General features: G+C 40.7%; 3 protein-coding genes across 3 annotated transcripts; all 3 read left to right on the plus strand.

Moving 5' to 3' along the window:
• The first annotated feature begins 1,587 nt into the window (after positions 1-1,587).
• On the plus strand, positions 1,588-6,803 carry LOC143469763 (carbonic anhydrase 4-like). Its single transcript, XM_076967573.1, has 10 exons — positions 1,588-1,737; positions 2,398-2,717; positions 3,463-3,640; positions 3,806-3,856; positions 3,929-4,105; positions 4,226-4,377; positions 5,100-5,165; positions 5,930-6,042; positions 6,281-6,437; positions 6,509-6,803. Exons 1-10 carry the CDS (start codon positions 1,632-1,634, stop codon positions 6,611-6,613), a joined length of 1,425 nt encoding a protein of 474 aa, XP_076823688.1. The 5' UTR covers positions 1,588-1,631; the 3' UTR covers positions 6,614-6,803.
• Positions 6,804-12,222: 5,419 nt separating this feature from the next.
• Positions 12,223-16,225, plus strand: LOC143469244 (uncharacterized). The gene is made up of 7 exons (XM_076966880.1): positions 12,223-12,748; positions 13,057-13,226; positions 13,571-13,726; positions 13,807-14,038; positions 14,275-14,409; positions 14,486-14,642; positions 14,705-16,225. Exons 1-7 carry the CDS (start codon positions 12,618-12,620, stop codon positions 15,506-15,508), a joined length of 1,785 nt encoding a protein of 594 aa, XP_076822995.1. The 5' UTR covers positions 12,223-12,617; the 3' UTR covers positions 15,509-16,225.
• Positions 16,226-19,882: 3,657 nt separating this feature from the next.
• LOC143469219 (uncharacterized) lies at positions 19,883-27,371 on the plus strand. Its single transcript, XM_076966836.1, has 8 exons — positions 19,883-19,945; positions 23,712-23,868; positions 24,069-24,220; positions 24,407-24,562; positions 24,693-24,924; positions 25,016-25,150; positions 25,235-25,394; positions 25,468-27,371. The coding sequence occupies exons 2-8, from the start codon at positions 23,750-23,752 to the stop codon at positions 26,356-26,358; spliced, it is 1,845 nt and encodes a 614-aa protein (XP_076822951.1). The 5' UTR covers positions 19,883-19,945; positions 23,712-23,749; the 3' UTR covers positions 26,359-27,371.
• Positions 27,372-27,766: the final 395 nt, after the last annotated feature.

Here is a 27,766-nt window from a genome sequence, read left to right on the forward strand (position 1 = left end):
TCAATGAAATTTTATTCAAACCAACATTCTCATTTGAAAAGTCCCCGAGTCATTCCTTGGTTTCATAATTCTCAGAACTAAAATCGACAAGTTTATAGGAATCGTCTGATGGCTTTGGAGAATATTTCGATTTATGACTTTGCAAAAATTCCCCAAATATAGCACTTCTCGTAATCGACAGCACTTGCTCGAGCGAAGTTATCCCGAAAATCACGTTTATACGATGTTTATTGAAGCTGCCGGATATGCCCGGAAATATCATTATTTGGAATTAAGTACGTTGTTGTGTGAAAATTAAAAACTGTAAATCTGGAACGGTCGTGGAAATCCGGGAGTAGAAGGTTGAAAAGACCCGGATTGTGACGTAAAACGTTGCAAGCCAATAACGGGCGAGGATACCACAGGCAGAGTACGCAGCAACAATTTTAGAATCACATCAACATACATTTGACTTCAAATTTTTGAAATTCTCAAATGACGTTACAAGATACTCCCAAATTGCGTTACTGGCGAGGAATGTGACATCACACTGGCTGGACATTTCTTATATCAACAGGGTTCATGAATCCAGAAACAGCAGTCCGTCATAACAGACTCCGCCTACACACATTGATATCAACCTCTACCGATTACATTTGATTTCTTATCAATGCTCTCCACACACCAGCAGCAGGAGAGCGACGTTTCCATTTCCATGACGCAATGACATCATCGTTGGTATAAGTTCAAAATTATCCGAATGATCCCATCAATGCAAACGATTTCATATATGTTTACACTTAACTAAATCATCGGTCGTGCAAAACTTTATCGGTCCCAGGATAATGGTCGTACCAAGCCTGCACAGTACTCGCCATAACATTCCTGGCTTGATCTCATACTGTCCGGGGGAAAACTTGGCCTTATTTTAGTGTTCTTGGTTTAGTTCTTACGAGTTTGAGGAAATTAGTGTGAGCATGTTTATAGCTGGCTGATAAAATAGTTCGGGTTTTCACCCAGACCTGCAGAATTTGAACACTTGGACTTGTCTGAACAGGCTCTCGTCTCCACTCTAAGTCCTACGAAACATCTTGAGCGCACTTACATTCCACCCAAGATAGCATTTTGAGGACAATAAGACCGGACGGGCATCACATACGACCTGACACTATATCAGGTATGAAACGTTGGCGCAGAAGAGGACAAATAATTTTGTTAAAAGGGTTTATTGAGCAATGCAATGATCACGGCATTAACTTTCACAAATAAGTTATAATGTCTTCTCAAATATTGACAAAAACCCATAAAAAAATTAATATCTCGCTCGGTGACCGCTTGCTGAGTTGTTTCAAGAAACTTGCCTCAATTCGAGCGAAGGAAAATTAAAGAATCGAGAGTGGTTTGAAACAGACTCTGAATAAAAATTCGAGACGAAAAGATATGAGCTCTATGGCAGCTTTCGATCACATAAACCACAGACATGTGACCAACCCTGCATTTGGCAGCCCACCAATCACGAGCGTCGACGATCAACAACTAGAAAAAATGCTTCGAGTCGCGGGTATATATAAAGCGGCGCCTGACTCAGTTCTGGTAAAACCTATTATCTGGTTCACAAGCGACATATCGAGATTCAAGAAGCAAATCCCATCATGGAAGTCAGGAATTTTATGACGTCATTTCTTCTCTTGGTTTGTTTGACAAGTTTGGGAAAATCAGCAGATAAAGTGAGAAGGATGAACACGCACAGAGGTCAAGGTAAGAAACAAGTTTTACACGAACTATGACGAAATACTTACTCGGGGTCGCACGAGTGCGAGTTATGGCTGTGGCAGGTGACGACGATCGATCTTAATCAATGTGTTTACTTCTCGACGAACTCTGGTTTAAAATAATTTTTTTTTTCCGAGAAATATTTTCAAACCATTTCGTCTAACTATTTCCAACTTTACTTGCTCGCACCTGAACGCATGTATTGAGACAAGCGCATAGTGTGACATCACAATTATTCGGGCGAGTTAACCGTTCAACTAACAATTTCGATAATGACCTTCGCTAGCTTGTAATTTTAAAGACATTTTAACAGCCAGATAATAATCGTGACCTTCTCATAGCATCAAAACACATGAAAGGCCTTAGTTGCATTTTGCTGCGGGCGACTCAATTACTCGGCTATCTCGATATCATCGGTGGAGGCTGTTTGGCAATTTCCTTGTAAATTAACCTCGCTTATGAAAATCGTGACATTAAAGCAGCAGTTTTTGAAAGTGAATAACGTTTTGAGCGCGCGCGAAATATTAACACGAGCAATTTGTTGTGACTGCATTCTGCGAAGCCATAAAATAAGCTCAAAATAAAGATGATTCCAGGATTTTTTTCATAGCGTTTTACAACTTTTCAATTACATTTTCTGCTTAGAATGTTTCGGCAAATCGTCTATGATTATAAACGGGAAGGAATACCAACTCTTCAACGAAAAGGCGAATTACGACGAAGCCAAAGTAAAGTGTGAGAAGTGGGGAGCAAAATGGATGAGCGCACGGGCATCACTGGCCACTATACCGGATCAGGAGACGCAAGAGTGTTTGAGCGACATGATCCGAAGCCCGGGGAATTATCAACCAAAGGATTGGAGAAGACAACCCCCCTTTGAGATCGGGTACACGATCGGAGGCACCGACCAACGGGAGGGGAGCTGGAAATGGGCGACCGGGGATCCCATCCACACTAGGGGAAAGGTACAGATATATCTATGAAATCTTCTTAATGTCAAGGCTTTATCGCATTATGACCTCACAATCATGTTTTGAGCGGCAACAACAAACAAGTGATTTTCGCGACATCGCGATACAGTTTCTTTACCGGACCTTATAAGTCGTCCGATAAGTGGTCAGGCACTCAGGGTCAGATCAAAACAACAACTTGTGTGTGTTTCTGCAACAAATTCCTAGCATTTTGTGGCACTTTTGCCGCATAATTTGGCTTGTATGACGTCATAAGACTTGATTACATAACACTGATGTCTGATTTGCTTCACGAAATGACAAGAGATTGCCCCAGATAAGTTGTCGCATATTGTTATGTAATAACATAGTGATTGTAAACCTCATAATAATGCGATTATGTTGGCAAAATGAACAAGTTTGGTTCAAGTCATAACTTGTCGTTCATAATGCCAACACCTTATAAGGACCATTATACACTTTGGCATGTGTTTGTGACGTCACATAAATAATGTTAAAGGAAATGTGTCAAAGTCAAGCAACATGAAAACAGGATATGAGAAGAGTTGAAGAAAATTTGTTGAAGCAAACTTGCTCACGTCACCAGCTTCATCCGCACTAATCAGCGGATATTTTTGTGGCGTCACAATCATACTCCTTTAAAAACTCGTGATTTGACAAAAAAGGATTTCATAAATATTTGTCAAGTTTTCTGCAAAAAAACGTGAAAACAAAAAATTGATCAACAAACTGTTTCTAGAAACCCGGCTACAGCAATTGGGGTCGCTTCGAACCGAACGACTGGCGGCGGTTCAGTGGGGAGGGGGAGGATTGCATGTCCATGTTGCTCCGGGGAGTCCCCGGCTTGATTGGGTACGAGCGAGGCAAGTGGATTGACCACCTCTGTAGCGTCAAAATGTTCTTTATTTGCGAGAGAGGTGAGTTGATAATTGACACACTCCGGAGTTTGTGATGTAATAATGGCAAATCACGACTGCATTTAATAGTTTAATGCGAATGAGGATAATCACATTCCTGACTAATTAGAACGAATATAAACATTCCAGTGTTTAATAAACAAACGTTCGTGTTGTTTGCCTTAGATCTGCCTGACAGTGACTTCGGCTGGGGATTCCCGAACAACGCTCATACACGTGAGTTAAAACAAGTCAGTTTTGATGATTTTCTCCTTTGGACTAGTTTCAGTGATGTCGTTGCCTTTTCAGTGCTGCCCAGCGATTGGCCGAACAAGTACGTGACGTGCGGTGGAAGTCACCAATCACCGGTCGACGTGGACATCACGACCAATCGATTCTGCAGCAATGACCTTTCAACTGTGACCTCTTGGGGGACTGAGCACAGCGAGGAAGTTCAATGGGTCGTCCACAACACCGGAAGAAATCGTAAGTTCAACTTTAACAACTCGTCATCAGGGGACCTGACGGTTTCGACACGCTTGAGTAATCAGCCAAGGACAACAAAGCTTGTTTATTACGTAACGGAGAGCGTTTGTTCATTTTCAGTTGAAATTCGACTCCAACCTGAGCGGTCTCTCTACTCGACCTTCCACGGAAGTGACGTAAAGCATTACGTCGAAAAAATCCATATAAAGTTCGGAGACAGCGGATACAGAGGATCCGAGCACTCGATTGGCGGGAAAGTTTACGCGGGAGAGGTGAGGACCTAAAACTGTGTCAAAGATTTCGCTTTTTCAAACATAACCCAGAGGAATTCATGATATCCCAAACACAAGCACCCCCGGGCGGTTCTAAAAACTTCGGCGAGATGATGAACCAGTCACGTCTGGTCGGGTTTAACAATTTTATCCTTCTCGCTTTCTTTCAACATAAACATTGATGTTTATCAAGAAAGGTCGCGACATCGCGATTTTTGTGATCGTCGATAAAGACACGAACCCGTGCTTAATTCGTCGGAGAATATTTCCCAGTACTATCGATAACTGTATAAATTATAAGAAGAATATTTATAATTTGGTCGCGTGACCTCATTTCTAGTGAACGATTGAGGTCGAGAGCAAATAGAGCGCGAGATTTTTAAAGAATTTCGTGTCCAACTTCCAGATCACGCGCGTTAATGTCGCTTTTTTGTCGCTCCTGCTGCTGTTTTATTCCCGCTGCGTCATAAAGAAAATGGAAATTGTTCTTTGTGATTCTATTTCGATTGAAAACTTTCCACTGCGCCACGTGACCATCGAAATTCCCTAATGGTTAAAAAACGCGAAGTCATTTTGAAATATGTTAATTGATTGAAAGTGAAATTTCAAATCGGCTGCTGACAACAAATCACGTGATCACAAGGGACACGTTTCTGCACGTGACGTAACAATATAATGGAACAGATTAAAGATGCCGGCAATTTAAATTCTTTTTTTTACAGTTGCAGATCTTCCACCATCCCGCGGAGGAGACAGAAGAGCGACACGCGCTGTCCTTTATGCTCCAGGTAAGTGTCAATTGTGACGTAACAATCAATCAACCAAACCGACAAATGTAACAGAATCACAATCTCACATGATAAGATCTAAAGAGTTCGGTTACTTTCGCTGTTTTAAAAATTTTCGATGTTTTTGAACGGAGCGATTGTTCAATCATAATCGCAGCAAGTAATGTAACAATCGGTGTCGTTTGTCAATTCTGTGACGTTCGCAAAACAGCGATTCCAAATACTCGTCTTAATGGCTGTTTGTTCAATCTAAATTGGCGACTGACGCATATTTTGTGGTAAACTTTAACGACGTTTGGATGAGAAACTCTTGAATCGAAATATCAACGAGCATATTTGAGAACACGGCCACCGGTACAAAAGACCCGAACTAATTTAGAAATAAAAGTCGTTAAAACAGCGACGAAAATGTTGACATTTCAGTAAAAAATCGGGTTAACTTTGAGATGCAACAAACGACGGTCAAGAGAAATATTCGCGCGATCAACCGCAAAGTTAACGAACCCCCCAAATCACGAACGATTTTCAGGTAAACCAGAAATAGCTTCGTGCTTTGCTCAAAACCGCTTTAATTGATCAGTAAAGTCACGACCATGGCGCGGTCGCATCATATCAACGCATCTATCTCGAGTTATTTTTGTTCTTGCGTCAATGTTGCAGGTTGATATATAGTTGAGGGCCATCGCTGAATCATCGGATAACTTCTCAGAACAATAACGATGTTGACGGTCATTCTCCGGATTTAAAAACTTTATTTTTTCCAGGAACGTTACTTTCAACCAAACCGACGTTGGTCCAAGCTACTTCGTCACATTAATACGGTCCAGGAGGCAGATATGACGTCAGTAATGAAGTCACCGGAAGGACATTTTAAATAGTAAGTGGAAATATTTTTCTGCACGCATCGAAATTTGGCAGACTACGAATATTAATTGTTATGACGTTCGGATACCGGAGTATTTGAAACAATCTCAAAACTAAAAAACGACTTTGGCGTCCTGCGACTATATTTAGAATAATTTCTTTGAAAACGATCGAAACTTTCGTCTCTTTCAAGCGTCCAATTCTTTCCACATTTTCAAACTGTCACAAACTGTTTTTCTTGTTTTTTCCAGTCTGCTTGGCGACACCGCAAGATCGAACGACTACCGGTCCGAAGAATACGTCACTGGAGCTGCGGTTCGTTACAGGGGTTCTTTGACCCAGCCCCCGTGTACTGATGACGTCATATGGACAGTGTATCCCAGAGCGATCACTCTGTCGTTCGCACAGGTGAGGTGGATTGAATCGGGTGACAATGGAATAATTTTAAAGTATTTTAACATTGTTTTGTTTCATCACAGTTCTCCGTGTTACGTCATCTTAACATGGAAGGCGGTCAGCCGATGAAGGGGAATACCCGTCCCTTACAGCCTCGAAGCGACGACCACTGCATTGTGCTCTCGTGACTTGGGCCGGGAAAGATTCTTGAACTTGACCACAAGCACGAGTCATGAAATGTGGAATTAATATCAGTTGTTGTGCGCGCGACTACAACGCTCTATTACACACTCACCCTGTCCTCTGTTACTTTCCTGCTTTAACACTGTTGCGTCACTCATTAAGCACTGTGACATTACAAAGCTATTTTGTGAGATATCTCCCCGCAGTAACGTTCAGCATAGGAGAGTAAAGCAGCAAAAGATTGAACCCAAGTGGAGACAGAGAGAGAGAGACGTGATGCAAGATTGGGACGAATCGTGACTCCGCAGCTGTTTCATAAACACGAGCGGCGGTCGACGAGCAGCAAATCTTGCAAAATTGCGTCAAAACATGACAAACATTTGCGCGAAATAGCGGCACGCATGGGAGATCCCCCGAGTTGATATTTTGAGAAATATTGAGGGGTGAGGTCCAATTATCCATCGTTAAATTTCCCGGAAGCTCCGGCCATGAAACACGATGAAAAGTTATTTTCGTTGCAACTTTGTTCTAATTATGCTTCCACAATTATTAGGGATTTTGTAACGACCATTGCAAAAATGCAACGTCACAATCAACCAGGGGTCACTCCAGTTTATCAAAGTCAAGCAAGCTCATTCAAAACTTCGCAAAATCACATTAAATCAAGCAACGGCGCATGAGGGCGTAATTTACACGACAAATCTATAAATGCATCAATAAATTTTGCAATAATCTAAATGACGTAATAAAGCACGGAATATAGAGGCAACGGATACAAGAGCTACATTGATGAACTGTCAAATAACCCTCCTTTATTCATGTATATTGATGTGAATTAAACGTCACAAAGCGATGATAATGATGAATAATGTTTTTCATAATCAGATTAAAAAATATTGATTTACAAAAAATGAATTCGAAACAAGAAAGAAACTCCATTCAAGGAACTCGGCATAACACAGATGGCAAATCAGGCTTTGGCTTGTGGTGAAAAGTCATGTGACTGCATACGTTGTGGAAAGACCGTCCGCTTCGACAAATATTCTGAACGTTAAGGATAAATGTCGCGAAACACTGAACAAAATACATGAACTCGAGACCATGTTCTACGTAAATGAGCCGAGTTATCAGAACTTTATCAGACTCTGTTTGGTACAGACCAATATTTTGGGCAGTCAACAGGGCGAAGTTATTTGGTTTCCTTCAACCATTGGCATGCAAGCGAATCTCTACAACGTGGGAACATGGTTTAGCCATTTACTGTCGTGCACTCCATTATCTGATAATGAAGTGTGGAGGAGAAATGTGGACAACAAACAACTTGCAAAAGTTAAGTCATCGGTTGAGTCAACAATTCGATCGATAATTCAAAGTAAATGCAGAAGCCAAGTTCATAGACCGTGTCGCGATTTCACCGACGTCTATAAACCCTCCCTATCGGCCAAAATACACCGCCCAGAGATCACACAATTGCATCCACTTCGCCCTCTCCCACGCATTTTGGTCTCCTCTCGAGCATGAATCTGATTATTTTGCGTGAACGTTACGTCATTTCTGTATTGATCGTGAACTTCCAGTCACAGCCTCATTCAAACAAACTTGAATTCGACTTTGTTAATCTACTGGACACTTTGTCTGGGAGAAAGCTCCTCAAGAACTCAGCTAAAAATACAAAAACTTCCCAACACATTAATCCTGACAAAGTGAAGCTCTAACGGGGATTGATCGACACCAGGCATCCTCCCACAGGAACATCTGCTTGTGGCCGCTTAAACACAACTCGGAGTCTAAAGTCTCAGTAAACTGGACAGAGATCGTCACTGGTCGTTGTCGTCGTGGCTTTGAAGTGGTCCGCGACATTCAATATACATTTGCTGTGCAGAGGTAGCGCCAACATTGCTTGTGGTTCACTTCTCGAACTCTGCTTGCTTTCAACTTACAGCAAATTCATGTCGCCGTGATGTTACCAGGCAGATGTGGAACATGTTTAGGTCTTATCTGTGTTCGTTCTGTTTTAGGTTGATCTTGTGAACGAAGTTGAACCGCGTTAATTTATGCAAAGCAGGGAAGTCTCAGGTTAAAAATGCTGAGATGCGGTTTCACCGCGGGAACTACAAATAACTACAACCCTGGATGTAGCAGCTGACGAATTCTCCTTTCAACGAAATAATGAAAAGAAATTCCAATTCGCACAAGAAAGTGAGACTTGATCAACAGTTCGACCAAATTAGGACGCGAGGTGATAAGTCTCATTGAAGGATTAATTCGATCCATTTGCCATTTGCCAGAAGCCACGCCCCAAGCACGAGTGATTGAAGGGCGCCCGCCTTGCGCGTCACGTCACGAGAACTCTTTCTCTGGGTTTACCGTGACGTCTTTTTAGGCTGGGGTATCTTACGTCAGCTTTGTGTTGGTATACATTGCTGGGTGCGACAGATTAACAATGGGCAATTTATAACTTTTCATGGAATGATTAATCCTGAGAACGCTTTGACCAAATAAGGTTAAATGTTGAGCCTGGCTGGAAAACAACAACTATTTGGCGCAAATTTATGGGAATTTCAATTTAAATCTGACGGCGATGTACAATAACTCGGGTCCAACCGAGCACTCTCCCGTTACGAGAAGTTTTGATTAAAGAGCTCGGAGTTTGCGCAAATCGAACAGAAAAATATCAATCCGCCACCTTCTGAGCAAAAATTGTTGGAATGCTTTGCACGTGGTAGCACTACAGAGCTTCGCGGATTCAAATTTCTTGACAACTTGTACGTTACGAAATTAGAAGAAGTTGTGAGGAGAACATTGAACGGAATCATCGCGTTTGGCTGGCGTGGCTGGGCGCCAGTTGCTCTTATGAAGCCATTTTCTTGGCAACGCCACACGTTCCAATTTACAACTTTGTGTGACTTCTTAGAACAAGTCGTTGAGAAGGAATTCACAGTCGCATGGGATTCAACAACATTGCTGTAGCTAATTAGTATGAAGTAATTATGAAAGTGAATTGATAAAGAAGCTTCTTCATACGTCCTACTTCGTAATCAAAGCATTTATTGTCGCCCCATGTGGGTCGGGTCGGTCACGAGCAAACGCAGCGTCTGAGAATCTTGTGCAGAATCTTCTGCTGTATTGTTTATTTTTCACCACTGGCTGTTGGGAGCGAAAAATATAGAGCTAACCTCATTATAGACTGGTCAAAGAAGAAGCTCACTGAAAACGAATGGAAAAAGCGTCAAAGTCCGAAAGCTTGATCATTAACTAAAACAAAAGTTAATTGTTAATTACAACAAAAAATATTTAAACCACTTAGCACCAATAAAAAACACCAACAAACACCAACAATTTGAACTCAACGATGTCTCAGCATATCGGGCCACAAACTGTGAGTTTGTTCAAGCGCAGATAGTTGCAACCACTCGGATACTTTTCCCAGATTGAGTGCGTGTTAGAAATATTTCCTGCACAATAAGAAAAATTTGTAATCGGAATGAAAAACATTTTAGAACCCGGGTCATCGCCTGAGCGTAAGTGAAAAGAACTTCATGTGGATAGCTCTAGAACGCCAACTTGCGGCATTGTAATTACGCACATGACGAGAGAGATATGTTTGTAAATGGGATATTTCTACCTTGTTAGAAAGTTTGAGCATCAGAAATTCTGTAATTGTAAGGAACTAACTTTAATAAAATATTATGCCAACAAAAAATAAAATTTGGCAAAACATTTCGAAACAAACTTTTCTACGAAAATTGAAGGTTTGCTTTTGCGAGAAAGATCTCAGTTTTCATAAAATAAATAATTCGACTTAAAAGCTCTGACATTAAAATCACATTTTAAAACTTTTCAAAAGCTAGGAAAATAAGGATTAAGTCTGTGAAGTGGTTTGTGTCAAACTTTTAAAAATCAACCAAACATTGGCGCGACTTCTAAGAACTTTCACTACAAAGGTCTTTCATACAACGTCATTGTCAATGTTACTTGTGTTGTTTTAGGTAAGAAAGTATTTATTATATCAAATAACTACAATGGGGCCAAAACGAAAGTGATTTAAATAAATGTTATTTTTAGGACCAAGTGCGACAAACATATTCAAAGTAGAATTAAACTAATCTATGGGACGAAACTCAGCATATTTGCACTGGGTTCGCACAAACATTAACGCGTTTGTCAAAAGTTCCATCCCATTAGGTTTGATCCCTGCGACGTTCGGCCTAAATCCTACTTTCTCTTCACAGCTACCTTCGTGTTCCGCCACTTGTTTTCTCAAGCTACAAATCTTTCTCTGATTTTGGTGTTTAAGCAAACGTCACAGGGGAATTTCCGAAAGGCGAGCGGCAATTCTCTCGCTCGCTGTAATTTTCCACTGCGACTTACAGGTCGGACGGGCGAAAATACAATCACGTCTAAGCTGTTTCAACACAAAGCTTTACACAAAAGGGCTGTAATTTCAAAATGAAAGTGTAAAGAGTTTTACTAACGCGCAATAAATTTCGCAATAAAAATCTGTTTTTTATAACTTTCGTCGATCCTAAAATTGTGCTGCAGTTTGCTGCAAAGTTTCCTGCAACTTGCCAAAAACGTTCTCTTCAGCAACCACACCAAGATATTAGCAGAATATTGCGTCTTTATTGGCAGATACTAAACGTATTGAAAACTATTAAAAGCCCATTTGAACTTTGTTTGGTGAAACATTGCGGAAATGCGCAGATATTTGACCTCATATACAAGTCAGGATCTTAGATCGACCTATTTTGAGTCGAATCGAATTGCTGAGGTGGTCGTTTTTGTGCCTCATTGTTTTGGCAAATGGTTAAAACTTCGTTGAAAAACACCTCGACAACAAATATAGAAATATGCAAAACGCAAGAAATTTGAGTCCTTTCGAGTAAGAAAATATTTCACTGCTGAAAGCGTCTCTTAAGTTGTCGCTTGGACATAGGTGTAATGACGTCGTTGTTTCAATCGACAAAGAGATAAGACGCTTCGACTGTAATATGAAGTTTCAGTTACAATGAAAATCCGACATGCTCAGATATTTTGTTGTCTCTATAACTTGGATTCATATTTGAAAAGCGATGACGTCTTAACCTTTGCTCGCGGCTTGTTCAAGCGGTGTCAGTTACACATTTAACTCAAAATAACATTTACTGAGATGTCGATTATTAACGAACAATTGCAACAGAATTCAAACAAATGACTTATGTAGATTCATGCTTTCAAAAAGGTTCATTAAAAAGTTTGCGGTGCAATGTCCACAAACAAGATCAACCTGAGCACAACTGCTGAAAGAGGAACCGCAATCAGCCGCTTGACTTGGGCGCTAACAAAGATTTTTTGTTTAAACAGGATCTTAAACAAAATAGCACAGCAAGCAAACAAAATAAGACAGGCTAAGAAAGCAGGTCAGAATAATCTCTCTCTAAGCAAAGAGGGAAATATCGCAGGAGTTAGGGCAAAGAAACGAGACAAAGAAAAAAAGCGAAAGGTTGTTTACGAGCTTCGTGGTTTCATTGCAGCGTTGCACCGGGCTTAGCTCGCTTAGCTTAGTGACTTGTCTGATACCCAACTGTGTTTAGCTCTGATACAGGTTTAAGCGAGCGTGAACAACTAGCGGTGATATTTTGTCTTACTTAGCGTTTATTCGGCGAGCATGGAGACTAGGGCTGGGGTTAAGGCTTGTTCGCTGTTGTCGCAAGCCCAGATGTATTATGCAAGGAACATAAAGATAGATAGAAAGCTGGTTGTCTGATTCGGTGCAATGATAAGAAAAGAAATTTAATGTTTTACTCATTATCAACCACAGTTGAAACATGTTAGTTTTTTAATGTCTGGTTGGAACAATAAGTGTAGAGTTTTACACCGAGTTATAAACCCTGGCAATAATCACGAGGAAAATTTCACATCATATCAATTATTTTATTTACATCAGGGTCATAGCTTTGGTTGCGAGCAGATATCATCATGTAAATACTAACGTTGCCTGCTGACTGCGCATTGCCCCAGTTAGGAAAAATGCGCTGTGACGTGATTTGCAAGATTGTCATTCTAAAGCACGTGCTAGCTACGGTGGTGTTGGAAGTCTGGTTCGTCCAACTCAGCATCCAAGCTCCAGTGAGATGCGCAGAGGGAAAAAGTCACAAAAAGTGAGATAAGATGTTTGTTTCTTCATAAATCATCCTGGTTATTGCAACCAATCAGCATCGAGTTTACTTTGCAAAACAACCTTTGAATCATAACCTGCTGATTTATATTTGCTTGAGTTAAACTTGAGCAATCATTTATAAGTTACGACGACGATCAAATACTCCGAAGCTGCGATGTTTGTATTGGCTCACTTCACCATGGGCGTCGTCTCTCATTTAAAACAATCACCATAGTTTCGTCATAAAATGTCATATAATTAATACATCTGGTTGCTGTGGTGGAAACCAACTCATATTATCTTCTTCAGTTGCTCTGTGAAATGGCGAGACATGAGCATGTGGTGCGACGACTCCAACCTGGTTGCCGTGCCCCACCCAATGGACAAGCACACGAGCAAGCTCATCAAGTCCCAGGCTCCACCTAGCAGCGCAAAGATCATGCATTTCAACAGCAGTTGTCTGATGTCTATAGACCCAGGTAAAACCTATCAAGTGAAACTGGAGCATTTTTTGCGAAAGTATATTTTTTCCGTTTTTTGTTTTCCTTCCGTGTTAGAAAGTTTTGCTTCGCATCACGGGCTTCCAATATGTGGTTTATTACGTCGTTAACATGCGTGGGCGTCTACCACGTGACAAGTCTATTAAACAATTCTCGAATCTTGGCAAACAAACTTAACTACTTCATGTGATAAGTGCATTGCGCCATGAAGTAAACTCTTCGATGTAAACATCTGTCTCGACATAGCTTGTACACAGGGAGCTTGTAAAGCATCAGTAACTTATCTTGAAAAACTTATCAATGATATTTTGATGACTTCGCAGCAACCATGAGCCACTACTCAAAGCTAAGGACGTTCAACGCGGACAACAACGACCTTGCGACCATCGACGCGAACACGTTCAAGAAATGCAGGAGACTTGGTGAGGTCGTTTTGTCCCGGAACAAAATCTCGACTCTGGACAACGATGCGTTCGCAGGTTGGTTGATGTCAGATCGGACTCTGTGATCAAACAAAAGGTTTCTACAAATTTCAAATTTCCCGCCCTTTTCTGTTCAGGCTTAGCGGATCTCCGAGTCCTCAATTTAAGTGGAAACTCACTGACTGAGATTAATGAGGACGTTTTTGCTCCTCTGAGTCACCTTGAGGTTCTGGATCTTTCCAACAACAACATCGCGGAGTTGAGCGAAAAAGCTTTTCGCAAATTGACTCTGCTCCAGACTTTGATCTTATCAGGCAATCAGCTGACCGAGGTTACTTCAAGGCATTTCATCAACCTCAACGAATTGCAGTGAGTTATTGCATTGTGACGACACAGATCAACTTAAATAAACAAAGCAACTAAACTTTAGTTAACTGTGATTGGGTGAATGTTTAATTGTTGTGTACTCAGTTAGTTCCGCGCAAATCGCTGACCATGGGCGATAATACGCGCGATACAAGGTACGCGCCTCATATGCGCCCCAAGAACCTTAAAGTCTGAAACAACCGGGATGAAAAGCGATTGATGAGTTTATATTTTCACAGAACTTTAGACTTGAGCGGAAATTCTATCTCGCTGCTGGATGAAGACTTTTTAGTGCCTTTGGAAAAACTCGAGTCCATAAATTTGAGTCACAATAATCTCTCCTGTCTAGATAAAGTCTTCTTTAAGGATAACACGTAAGGGGACGTGACGTGTGTTTTACACCAACCACTTACGATGACGTCACGAGTTGACTCCCTTGTTTTTGCGCAGTCACTTGACTCGGATCCAGTTGAACGACAACCAGCTCAAGCAACCGAAGGAAGATTGGTTTCGAGATCTGATCAAACGCCAGCCCCGACCTGGAAAGAATGCAGTTTCGCTTTCGGGGAATCCCTGGCTGTGCGATTGCAACAGCCACAAATACGAGGTGAGATTGACGTCGCTTTACCTGTTTGTTGTCAACGAATTATGATTATGACATCATTTCAGGACTTCCTTAATGAGCAAATTGACGACGATGAATGGGAGGAAATGCTCGACATCTGGTGCTCGCCTCCTGACGCGAAAGAAATAAAAAAAATGTCCTCCCTCATCGGGAAGTTCGCTGCGTGTCCGGCAGAGTCCAGCAAAGAGTGCCCCGGACAAATAAACAAAACTCCTCCCGATGAAGACTCCAGCGATCCGATAGTCAAAGATGTTGGCGCCGAGGATGACCTAGCTCCGTCTACCCGTCCCTACGTCACCACCACATCCACGAAATCGTCAAGCACAGCAACTTTATCGACAACAACTCCGCAAACTCCAGAGGATCAACCGCTGTTCCAGGGCCCGCCAACAGGGGGACTTTCCCTGAATAACGTTGTGATCATTTCTGGAGGAATAGTCGTCTGTGTTTTCTGCATCCTGTTAACCGGAGGCTACGTCACTCGCAGATCTAAAGGTAAAGAAAGAAAAAGAAACAGTTCCGGAAATGACGATAACGACAGTGGATTTGGGGACCAACCAGGAGCAAGATCTTCTCTGACGTCACAAACGGGAACAGATTCGGCGCGAAGTTCATCTATGTCATCACAAACTACGCTCATCGACCATACCCGCCCCAAATTGCCGTGGGGGAGATCGCGGATGGACAGCGGGACATTCAGCTACTCCTCCGAAGAGCAGCCCCCCAACAATATGGACGCGATATCGGAGGAAAGTTTCGGCCCCTCCGAGGGCAAGCATCACGTCCACTGCGAGTTCCAGGACTCGTCATACTGCCAGCTGCCATTCAAAAGCGTCACTTCGGTGTGAACTGTTGACCCCGTACATGACGTTTTTGTTATGACGTCACTAAACATGTAGAGTCCGAGGTTGGATAGACCAAGTCCACGTCACACAGGGTATTATGACATTAAATGTTTTAAAATTCCAGGTTATGTCTTGTATATGCCAACCATGCACTTTTCTAACTTCTCCTCGCGCTAAATGTGCCAAAATCAAGTTCAAACTACTTTGAAGCTTTAATCAAAATCTGTCTTTGTTCGGTAAAAGATTGTGACAAGGTGATGACGTATCGTACTGTAAACGCGAAGGACAAATGGCAAATAAAGAGTGAAGCTGTTACGTCATCAATGACGTATAAGGTTTTCGCCAAATGTGTGTTGAGAACATGGTGCTATTTTATATTTTACCTTTGTTGAAAAGTTCCGAATGTGCAGTTGCTAATTATCCGTGAATGCGATTCTCTTCATATATTGTGTTGGTTAAACGTAACGATCAAAAAATACCAATGAAAGTTGAATATTACACCGAGATTTTTATGTTTTCTATGCCCTAACCAGCATTAACTGAATGCTAACAAATGCCTTGATTTTACAACGACCTTTTAACGCTTCCAGCTGTTTTTATTTTTATAACTTGTTTGTTTGTATTTTCTTTTATTTCTAATCCAATCCATGCGCAATCCACAGCATTTTCGATTACGATGTCTTCCTAACAATGCTCAATAAAATAAAATTCAGTTTTAAATTGTGGCGTATTCTGTTTCTGGATTATCAGAAGTTTGACGATTTTATGAATTTCGTTTTACGGTTTTTTCCAGTTTTACTTAATCTGGTTAATTTTTAAGGAAAATCAACAACAGGCCGTGGACTGAGCTCAGCTGACGTCATACCCGCCACAAAATTATTCAAAAGAACCCGGATGACCAAGTTTCATCGGGTGCTGGTACCCAGTTAAAATGTGCTCAATTGAAACAAAACTAAATTTACGACAAAGCTAAGAAAAGGATTTGAACATTGCGACGTTATAAAAAGCTCCTGATATTTTATAGCATTTTCAAAGTATCAAATTTATACGCAAATTCTCATCGATATTAAAATTGTAGCAAGTTTTAAACTTTCACCAAAGTGCGATTTGCGAGGTTGCATAAGACAAGAAATTCCCGTTGTCATAGTTTTTGGTGAATGCTATTTGTAACTCGTGGCCCTTCTTACTGCTATGAAAGGAAACTTCTGCCAATGAACTGAGTAATATCTTGAATTCCTCACAGATCCGATGAATAACATTCACATAATCAGGACCATTAACAACAACTGTTTCGCCATCGGCTTTATTAGGACAAGAGCTTCGAGATTATGAGACAAAAACAGGACCAGCCACTTCGCTTGAAAATATTTGCTTTGGCTTGGAGCAATAAAATATAATCTGCTCTTGCATGAAAATATGCGGCCTCAGTTGAGGGCTTACCACATTCTAGAACTTTGTTCAGTGAAACGGACATTTTCATGCCTGGAATACGAAGATATGCAGAAGCGTTGATCTAAAATATTTGCCTTGAACTTGAACCGAAAATCGCAGCTTTAGTTTCGTTTCGCTTGAGCGGACCCGCCATGGCAAGCTCTCCATACTTGACCCTACAATCCTACATGAACCCTCATGACCATTGTTAGCTCACAAACCATATCGAAGTTGATATCAAGTTCATTATCCAAGTGTCGCATTGCCGCCTTACTGTCACAAAAAGCATCTTTGTCGGGTCAAAAGTGGTGACGAAAACTAGCTGATGACGTAATACGATTTAGGAAGAGTTGCTTCCAGCTCGCACATTTGTAATGAGATGAATATCCGGAAACCGTTATCTCATAATAAACTCGTTGGCGACCACTAGCGTGTCGTGATAAGAGTTCGATCAGGTTGAGACTTGTGCATTTGATCTTAAGCATTTGAGCATTATGACGTTGCACAGCAGAAACTGACATTTTTTGGCAAAAAATAGAATGCGCTCATGTGATCAAGACTTGTAAGGGATCAGAAATAGCATTCCGGTGATAGGGAGCGGATATGACGCCAAAAGAATTGACAGGTATTCTTCTATTTCAATCAATACGTAGTAAAACAAAACGCGGAACATTGGATGGCGCTCTATAGCAGTAGCTTTTATTTGTAATTTTTCTGCGCCAACTCTTCCAAAGTTTCTTGGTTAAAGTCTGCTTGGAAACAATAAACGCAATAGTGACGTCATACTACACTAACAGCGAAAGCTTGTGTATAGATTTTAAAAATAATAGTTAACCCTAGAGTGTTATTCTATATTCGGCTTTTTGTTTTACAATATCCTGGGTTACCGCGGTTCGACCACCAGCGGCGTATTTCAATGGATGTTGACGTTTGGTTCCTGATTTTCAGTTTCCAGAAAAAAACATTTTCGCTCGTGATGAGAACAATCGAGCAACAATCTCGAATGAAGTTAATTTAAAAATCGCCAAATAAGCTTTTTACTTTCTTGCTATGAGCAGGTGCTCAGTGACGTCATTTCAATTCTCGACCACGGGGTGTCAAATGAGGACATCGATAACAGCAAAGTAGTTGCGCTATGATGTCATAATGCTTTCCAAGAAAAAACAATAAATATCTTGAAATAACCATCAATAGGTTATAGAAGCGTTATTAATTTATTATTAACTAGCGATAAAAGATCTTATTAATTCATATATTTGCGTGAACAGAACTTGATCGTAGATAAATAACAAAGAGAAAGTTCAGCCTTAATAACAATGAAATACGTTATAGGGTAGAGAAGTCATATTGTCAAGTATATCTATTCACAAATAATAAGGTGATGATTACGTCACAATGGCAGAGTAAACTTTCTGCTTCAGTTTCCTTTAAATATTTACCATCAGTTGAAAAGCGAGTTTGATTGTTCGGATTAATTCGTGACTTTTTCAACGTTGGCGAAATAATCCAGTCAAGTTTCTTTGTATTTCAAGACCCCCCCACTGCAGGTCACAAAGTTGACTCCAAGTTCCCCATAGAAGGCAACCTTCAAAAGAATTGTGTAAATAAAAGTTTATAGAACCCAGTCTGCCTAGAAACTGCCACTTATAGTAAAACATGACGTCATATCATATAAGGGGATTTTCGTGGGCTCTATAAATATCTAAACAAACAGTGGAGTTAAAATTCTAAGAACTGCTGGTACATATTTGAGCAAAAGAAAACGTAATAAATGAACAAAAAATAATGTTTTCTTTTGTCAGTTCAAGGCTTAAATTCATATTTCAAAGAACTTAGACCTATTTAAATGAGCAAACAACGTTATCAAAATAAACAACGATTTCAAGCGACCAAATACGCAGGAGTAAGTCCCAAGTTGCTTATTAATTATAACTATCAGCATAGAGTAAATATATAAACATAATCCGGCCTCTGTCTTGTTTTAACGAAGCAATTAGTCTATGTCGTAAACAATTCGATAATTAACTAACAAAGATGTTTGACCTTCCGTGAAATTTCAGCAACAATTCCACATCCTAGTAAGAAGTGTGAGTATTAGTTAATGATCAACTTTGGCTCGTTATCACTTCCCTTCTACAACCAAAGGATATTATCATGGAGATGTGGAGTTAGAATTGACAGTTATATTTGCAAATTATTTGACAGTCGCAATAAAGTTATTTTAAAATTTATCAATTACAGAATCGTGAAAACTTCTTCAAATTACGTCGTCTCAACCGCTTTTATCGATCGGATTGTAGTAGCACCAGGGGACTTCCCCCACTGAAGGTAGCGTCAGTTGCCGTTTATGCAGCGAAGTGTTTAATTCGGAATTATCGTCGCGTATATCGCTTCGCTTGCCTATTGTTGGCACAACTTGAGTTCGAAAGAAACCCCCCATTGTTGGTAGAGATTCGGGGAAAGACAAGACGCGCATTCAAGGTGGAAAGAATCATTTTTGCGCAGTCGCCTTTGCTCTGCATCTGAAAGCAATCGGGCTTTGGCGGCAATCACTCAGCTTTAAAGCTTGCCGTTGTCCAACGTGTACAATCATCGAAATCTTAAACATGTAATATATAGCGACAGACTTTAGTGTAGTTGGTTTGATAAGAATTTAGCATTTAGGTAATAATTAACTGAATATGAATCCTTAACACTGGCGATCTCAACGTGATTCGAACCCTGACTTACGACCAAAAAAACACCTCTAATATACATATAGGATTAGTTCTGTTGTATTATGACGTCACAGAGCTAAATTTAGGCGCGTTAAAAGTCCCGCTATAGCAAAGAGAAACGACGAAAGACAATCCCCTAGCAATAGCGGAACCAAAGTTTCGATGAAGCGGAACAGATGCGAAATTTAAGTATCGACGCGCTAAGCCAAGTCGCTATTTGGCTGATTAACTCCGAATTAAACATTGTTTTAGAAACGGCGGTTTAGTTCAACAGAAGTAACTCCAACTACAGGTAAGACAGTCAATTATAGCTTGGTTTGAATGTTGCTTTGAGCGATAAATATTACCTAGATTGACATTACACGCGTCAAAAGTCGCCAATCGCGCAAATTATGCAGAGTTTGTATCGCTCAAAAGAGAATTGTGACTCTTCAATAAAAGTTACGTGAAATCACCGGCGGTTACTCACAGTCGTAGTTAATGAGTGTGCTTGACGTGACTTGAACGCGTCTGAGAGCGCGTGAGTTTGTCGGTAAATTCATTCAAAATAAAAAGAGAATTTTAAGGGGAAAAGCTCGTTTCTACATGGTCGTTGCGATCTTTTCCTCTTTCGTCGCTGAGTAATATGACATCACAATGGTCGTCGCGCACTTCACACAGTCGCCTACTACAGCGTAGGAAACCCTTAGGCGGGTTATTTAAGAACAAACAACAAGTGATTAGTGAAGTTGTTCCAGTGAGTTGACTGGTGCCGACGAAACGTGAGATTGCGCAAACATTTCACCACAGTTGATGCGGGAGCTGTGGCAGGAAAACACAAATTGTGGAAATTTTATGAAGAATTTGTGGCGCGGTGGAGACATCGGCAGCGATGCGTCTCACAGATGTGGTGGCGATTGCGAGTCTGAAATGAGGAAGAAACTGCAAAGTTAATCCCAGAAAGTGGAAAGTATAGAAACGAGCTCGATAAGTGACAGCTCACACAACCCAAGCTTGTTTGACGATGAACAACTTGTTGCACTAAACGAGACGCACGACGTCATAGAAACTCGCCGAAGTAAAACTTCTTCGTGTTAAAAGGTCGACAAAAGGGGAAGCACCAAGGGGCCAAGATCGTAAATATAAGAAATACATTTCGTCGAAGACTTTATTAAGACAGGATACGAAGCCGTTAGCATTGTCCTTCCACGTTGTCGACGATAAGCCAAACTATTAGTTGTATTTCGATTTATTGTCATTTCGTTGAATTAAGTTCCCTTGAAAGTGCAGCTTATTCTCAGAGTAAACGACTAATTGACCCTGTAGTTAAAATTAAACCGAAATCAACTCGCATCAAGCTCAATGCAAAGTTACTGAATTTTCCCGCTGGTGTAGATTTTTTATTCGAAATTGACCCGATTTCTGCTGTTAAAGAAACAAATGTACAGGGACGACAAGTATATGTCGGTTGACAAAACCATTTCTATGAGAACACATTCGACAGATTACACTGGACAACAATTTACAACTTATTTTTTATTCCTCGCTCATTTCAAGTTTACCTAGACTAATTTTGCAATGCTGAATCCAAATCTGGTCTTAGATTTTTTCTAACACGTCACGTTTTTGAGATATGATATATGCTCACGACAACCCATAACTGTGATTTTGGCTAATTTTGGCTGAGCGGAACAAAACATTACATGTAATCAACCCAGTAATTTCTATTGAAAATAACAGCATTATCATACTGCACAATTTAACACAACCCAGGATAATTAAATCAGACAAAAATAACATTATATTCCCTCAAAAGTGCTTTATACACTTGCTCTTTCGAGTATGTTCAGTGTCAGTTTCACGCTGAAGAAACCAGCAGTAGTCCCCCATCATGTTTGGGTTAAATCGACTTCTATACCGCGATTCCATCACAGAGATGTCTTGGTGAAATCTTTCCCCATGCTCGTCGCTCACATCACCCAGGTTTGGCGGGAAAAATTCCAAGTGTGAATGAAGAAAATGCAGTTTAACCGACATTCTGCAGCCCATTTCGCGGTATGATTCCAGCAAATTGTCCACTAGTTCCGAGTAATTTTCTGCCCTGTACTTCCCAAGAAAATTTTGTACAATCTGTACAAATGCATTCCAGGCTTTTAATTCAATTGAATTAAGCTTGGATGGAAATACTGGGTCACGGATCAAATCACGTATTTGGGGGCCAACAAATATTCCAGCTCTCAGTTTAGCATCACTTAGTATTGCACCAAATTTTTCTTTTATATGCAGGAATCCATCTCCATTGAAATCCATTGCCTTCACAAATTGTTTGATCAGGCCCAGTTTAATGTGAAGTGGTGGCAAGTACACTTTGCTCGGATCAATTAGGGGTTGGCACTTAACATTATATCTTCCAACAATGTAGTCCGTTCTCATTGGCCATTCAGTTGTGTCATAGTGGTTTGCATCGTCTCGACTGTCCCACAAACAGAGAAAGTACATATGCTTGGTGTAACCCAACTGCAATCTGAGAAAAAGTGACACAACTTTAAGGTCTCCACATATGTTCCAGTTATAAGCCCGGTAGTTAATGACCCGTAGGATGGTTTCCATAGACTCGTACGTCTCCTTCAAATCGACAGCATGAGCAATAGGGACAGAAGGCTTTTCATTCCCATTGTGCAGTAGGACAGCTTTCAAACTAGCTTTGCTAGAATCAATGAACAGTCTCCACTCAGTGCTGATGTGTTGGTGGCCAAGCTCATACATGAGTGAATCAACATCAGTGCAAAAACACACAGAGTCTTCGATTTTACCCCCCCTCTATAGTCATGGCCAAGAACATTCAAGAATGCATTAATTGTGAAAAGATAGAACATTGCATTTACAAAATAATGTCAATATTAATCTTACATAACATGCATTGTGACATAATATGACCAACAATTCGCTGGGAAAGAAAATTGCACAATACCTTGTACTGTAGAACCTTATAATATAGTGCCAATCAATGCAAAATCCGAATTTCGTGAATTTTCATATCTTGAAAACCTGACGTGATAGACCAATTCTGATTTCAGATTTGGAATCAGCGTCCCAAAGTTAGTCTAGGCAGTTTATTTTCATTTGAGGAATAATTTTGCTGTTGTCCAGTGTTATTAACGAGTCGAAGTTGTTTACTTGAAAATTCGTCGTTTTAAAACATTCATGGAGTAGAAACTGAATTCTCGCTGAAATCTTTCAACATGAGAGAAAACGTTTTCGCCGCGAACAAAGTTAACGATCTGTGGGGAGTGAACAAGACAAATACTTATACGGGGTCCATTTAATATTTTCATCCAGAAGATACGAGTCTTTGCAGCATAGCATGTTGCTATCGTGAAATGAAGCTGAATTGCTGACGGGGTTCTAGTTTTGATTTGCAAAAATGTTACTAAAAGTTAATATTTACTTTTATTCGAAGGATACGCAACAGGCGGCTGACTGTTATCAAACTGTTGACATATTTGATAAAGATCAAACAAAGCTCCACCAACCGCATATTAATGCGCTCAATAACATAAGCGGTATAATAAGCGACATCGGCTAAAAATAACGTCGTGGACTTTTTTGCCGCCTCTACTGCCAGTTACTTTTCCTTGAGTAACAACCAGACCGCCAATGATGTATTTACGCTTTCTGCGCCAGAGATAGATGTAACAGCAGCTAATAACTAAGTATTATTGCCTCATTAGTGTTGTTGTAAACTTAACAGATAATTCGAATCAAATCACGAGAAATTGCAAATCATAAGAAATTCCAAAATCCATTAATAACGAACAGTTGAATCTCTGTGGCGCTGAAAGAGATGAGATATTTCAAAGTACCTGCAACTTTGAGAAAAATTTGAGAAAGAAAATTGAGATTAAACTTGGATATAGATTGAAATCAGTCGGACAATAATGTCATTGTTGACGTAAATGCCAGCTTAGAAGAAACCGACACGTAACAGAATGACGTCATCGTATTTTAGGCAGAAGCGAAACTTGTTTGTTAATTCATTTAAAGCTTCTCGCAACCATCTGGTTCTTCATATGTTGCAGGATTTATCGAACACTAAAGTATTTGTGAATAATATAAGATGGTGAATGTGAGACTTTTTTGCGTGCTCTTTTTGCTCGTTGTGTGTTTACGTCACTCCACTTCTAACCCAATCAAAATCGTTTCGAAGCATTGCAACCATCGACCCACGAGGACAGTGTATGTACAAAAACTTACAACTTTCATCTTTTTATTTAATTCTGAACTATCTACAATAAGCTTCAAATAAACGTTGTTTTCATCGACTTTTATAAATGAAAAATAAAACTTTCCACGGATGGTAAATTTTGCAACATTCGTTATTTTTATTTTTGTGTCATGAAAAATTTATAATGGAGTTCTATAACTGGCGTCTTTAGATGTAAGCTGAACCTGACCATGATGGCGTTATGGTGTGACCAGAGCAACTTTACCACAATCCCCCAACCAGAGAAAATTTTTGCACGAGCTCCTCCAGAGAAATCTTATTCTCTCTATCTCAACCAGAGCTGCGTCGATCATTTGGACAAAGGTAAATGTCAGATTGACGAGAAAATTTCTTGAAACAAAATCTTCACAAATCCACAAACTATATTTAGAATTTGCCCATACAGAAAGTAGCTTGGAATTTTTTACGAGGCTTAAACTCGGCTAAACTAAAGTGCCACTAAGCGCAGAATGACGTATCTAAAATAACGGTGCGCTACTTTAATAATAGACATCATAGTGAAGTATATATACCTCGAGGAACTTGTGCTGAGCGAAAATTACATCGAGGAACTTCCTAAAGAAGTCTTCATAACATTGGACAGACTCGAAAGCTTGCAACTCTCTAAGAACAAAATCAAACGTTTTGACGATTCAACACTCACAGGTTAGCAAAAGCGTTTAATCGATATCTAATTGTTGTGTCATAAATGTAACTCTATAATAAATATGCAATTTGTCATGTTCGCCAGCAAAGGACGGCATTTATGAACAAAAATTACTATTTTCCGTTCAAGGTCTGACCAAATTGCGGCGGCTTCACATTGACCACAATCTTCTTACCACCCTCTCTGATGACGTTTTCCATGACGTCACAAACCTGCAAATATTGAAGCTCAACAACAACCGGTTGTCCGCAATCTCCCCGCACACTTTCGCCGCCCTCACAAATCTGCTCGAGTTAGATTTGAGCGGGAACCATCTGGGCAGGTTCGATTCGTGGCAGATTAGCGGAGTGTCCAAGCTGAGGTAAGCCGAAGTTTTTGGAAGATTTTTTAGCATTTTGCGAATTTTATTAATTATAATTTGTCGAAAATAACAAGTCTGAGTTTTCATGCAGTGTCTTGAATCTGCACAACAACCAGCTCGAGTACTTTGGGGCGACTCTGGCCAGCGTACCCCACTTGGAGGAGATCGATTTGAGCAACAACACACTTAAGTGCCTGGACGACTCCTTGTTCCGATTTAAATACAAGTAAGTTGGCCGGAAATGAAGCGCTCAAATCCCGCCAACATTGACTAGGATTCTTGATCAAATTTTACCTTGTCGCTCTGACAGGAAACTTCTCTCGCTTCTGCGCTTGAACGGGAATCAACTGGAAACCCCGAAACCTGATTGGTTCCGTGGACTCAAAGCAGACGATGACAGGCTGGATGACGTCGCCTCGCTGACGTCAGGCAACGAATGGGTGTGCAATTGTGACGTCAAGCCATACTTGGTAAGTTTATGTTTGTGATGTTGTACGAAGTCAATTCATAAGCAAAGAGAAATCATTCAGATGTTTGTTGTAGATTTTCCTGCAAAATGAACTTCGCTCTGAACCCGAGCTCGCTTCCATCTTAAACGTCCAATGTAGCGCCCCCGCGCGGTTGAAAGGTCGAATGTTAATGGAGTTGTCCGATAGTGACCTTTCACCCAACGGTACTTGCCCCTACATACAAAAATATCCCGAGTGCCCGAAAAAGCCGTCCCAGCAACCCCCGCCCCGGCGAACTATGGCAACCACAAGTCCCCCGCCAACCCCATCTCCTCACAATGACGTAGGTAATGACGTAGGTGATGACGAGAGTGACGGCACGATCGAAACGCTCAAATACTTCGTCAAGGAGCATTTAACTGAAACCATCTTCATCAGCATCGTAGCGGTTGCTTTGATCGTCAGCATAGCAGCGGTTTGCTGCAGGATGAAGACGAACAAACGGGTCGAGAGACCGGATCGAGACTCCTCGATTAAGCGTTTGAGTGAGAGGACCGCCAGCACAACCCTCTCAGACGACAACTTGAACCAGGCCAGCTCACGCGATGACGTCATCACCCCTGGCAGCGTGTGCAAGAGATGCAGCGGGAGTTTGTATTTGGATGAGCATCATCCGAGGATGATACCTGACGGGTCCTCGAATTTTCATCAAGGCTCGTTTGGAGACGGAGCGTCCAACCGGAACTCCGTAGATTCAACGATTTCTCCGCACGAAACATTCCCCAAAAGTCCCAAACATTGTGTTACGCCTCCGCCCAACAACCAACCCCACAGAAGCACTGCCAGCCAATCAAATTTGTGCAACGATTATGAGAGCATAAACCCGCAGGAGATGACGTCACCGCTCACGACAACATTTTTACCCCAGGGAAGTGACGTTGAAAGAACGCCAAACGCATTGTGTTCAACGGAAACCACGTCATGAAGAGTCGCGTGAAATATCTAAAAGATGTTCAAAGAGCTTTAAGGGCTCAAAAAGGTGAAGCGCCGTTGCATCGCCTCCAGTGGCAAAAACTGATCTGCTCTGTGAGCCCATCCCTCGTTTCTTTGCGCTCATTCCTTCTTCGAACATGACGACAAAGATGACGTGATTCATGACGTATGCGATTGTGGGGATGATTTAACATCACTCGTTCCAATATCGGTCAAATATACTCCCGGGAACAGGTTGAGACGGAGACAAACATGCGGGGAAGTCCCATCGTCTCATGCAAAAGTATAAAGTCAACCATCTAATGGTAAACTTGTCACTTGCCATAAATATCAGCATATTTTTCTTTATTTCAAGATTAAAACTCACTTTTTCGTAATCCCTGAAATCGCTTTGTTCGATTATAATTTCTAACTTTTTAAAGAACGCATTTACTTCGGCAAATTCATTGCGCGTGTTCAATTGTTCAATTATTGCAACTGAGTGTTTATTTTCGTGTCATGTTCTTTGTCCAGATTCACAGGTTTTTGTTCTTCGTGTTTGATTTAAATCTTTATTAAATTTTGCAACCTGGTAACTTGTGCGTTAAATAACTAGCAACGCCATCCAACAATTCCCTAATATGGAGCTTTAAATTGCTTCCTTGTTGACCGAACCAGGTTGAGAGTAAAGTATTGCGTGATACTGCAGTATCTATGCAGGGGAATCCCCAGTTCAAAACTGTTTTCCAGCGTCGGGGAATGAACCGAAATAGGATTTTCGCGCCCTTTGTTGTTTATGCATTGTTCGTTTTTTGTGAGTTTTTGTTCGGATCCGGTGCCAAATTAACACGATGCTGCTTTTCAAGTGTTTCGCGTAATTTTTGTTCGTTGCGAATATTCCAGTAACTGCTTTTTCTTTGTATTAATTTATGCAACACTGTGCGATTGTTTTGTAATAAACATAACTTTAACCAAAGCTCTTTGATATACAATGTACACAAGTCAACAGTTGCGGTCAAAGGCCTTGACCAATCAAATACTGTCGTTACAGTCATGTGACTTACTTTCATTGCAATTGACAACTGAATATGAGAATATTGAATTTAATTTGCATAGAAATGGACTTTATGGTTCAATATAGCAATATATCTTTATAGCAGGTTCAATTACGAGCCATGACATATAAAGAACAAACGAAGTCACTTCCTTGTGTGGTGAAAGATATTGAATGTCAAACAAATTTGAGCCAATTTTTATGAATTTGTCATAAAGCGCGGAATGTTTTATTAAAGGGTTTTATTTTTATGGTTCTATGCATGAAAGCGGGTGCTGCTTGCTGCAAGAGCATGGAAGAAACCGCCACTCGCTCGCCACTCGCTTTGCATAATCAAGATTTTTTCTTGCTGACAACAAAACACGTT

The sequence above is a fragment of the Clavelina lepadiformis genome, chromosome 8, assembly GCF_947623445.1.
Source record: "Clavelina lepadiformis chromosome 8, kaClaLepa1.1, whole genome shotgun sequence".
NCBI classification, from domain to species: Eukaryota; Metazoa; Chordata; class Ascidiacea; order Aplousobranchia; family Clavelinidae; genus Clavelina; species Clavelina lepadiformis.

What these genes read in the sequence shown, in the direction of transcription:
- LOC143469763 (XM_076967573.1), top strand. Translation starts at nt 1,632, where the DNA reads ATGGAAGTCAGGAATTTTATGACGTCATTTCTTCTCTTGGTTTGTTTG. An exon ending in CCATCCACACTAGGGGAAAG is followed by an intron (nt 2,718 to 3,462) that starts GTACAGATATAT and finishes AACTGTTTCTAG; the next exon opens with AAACCCGGCTACAGCAATTG. An exon ending in CCGGAAGGACATTTTAAATA is followed by an intron (nt 6,043 to 6,280) that starts GTAAGTGGAAAT and finishes TGTTTTTTCCAG; the next exon opens with TCTGCTTGGCGACACCGCAA.
- LOC143469244 (XM_076966880.1), top strand. Translation starts at nt 12,618, where the DNA reads ATGCGCTGTGACGTGATTTGCAAGATTGTCATTCTAAAGCACGTGCTA. An exon ending in GAGGGAAAAAGTCACAAAAA is followed by an intron (nt 12,749 to 13,056) that starts GTGAGATAAGAT and finishes TATCTTCTTCAG; the next exon opens with TTGCTCTGTGAAATGGCGAG. An exon ending in GCAACAGCCACAAATACGAG is followed by an intron (nt 14,643 to 14,704) that starts GTGAGATTGACG and finishes ACATCATTTCAG; the next exon opens with GACTTCCTTAATGAGCAAAT.
- LOC143469219 (XM_076966836.1), top strand. Translation starts at nt 23,750, where the DNA reads ATGGTGAATGTGAGACTTTTTTGCGTGCTCTTTTTGCTCGTTGTGTGT. An exon ending in AGCGGAGTGTCCAAGCTGAG is followed by an intron (nt 24,925 to 25,015) that starts GTAAGCCGAAGT and finishes GTTTTCATGCAG; the next exon opens with TGTCTTGAATCTGCACAACA. An exon ending in TTGTTCCGATTTAAATACAA is followed by an intron (nt 25,151 to 25,234) that starts GTAAGTTGGCCG and finishes TCGCTCTGACAG; the next exon opens with GAAACTTCTCTCGCTTCTGC.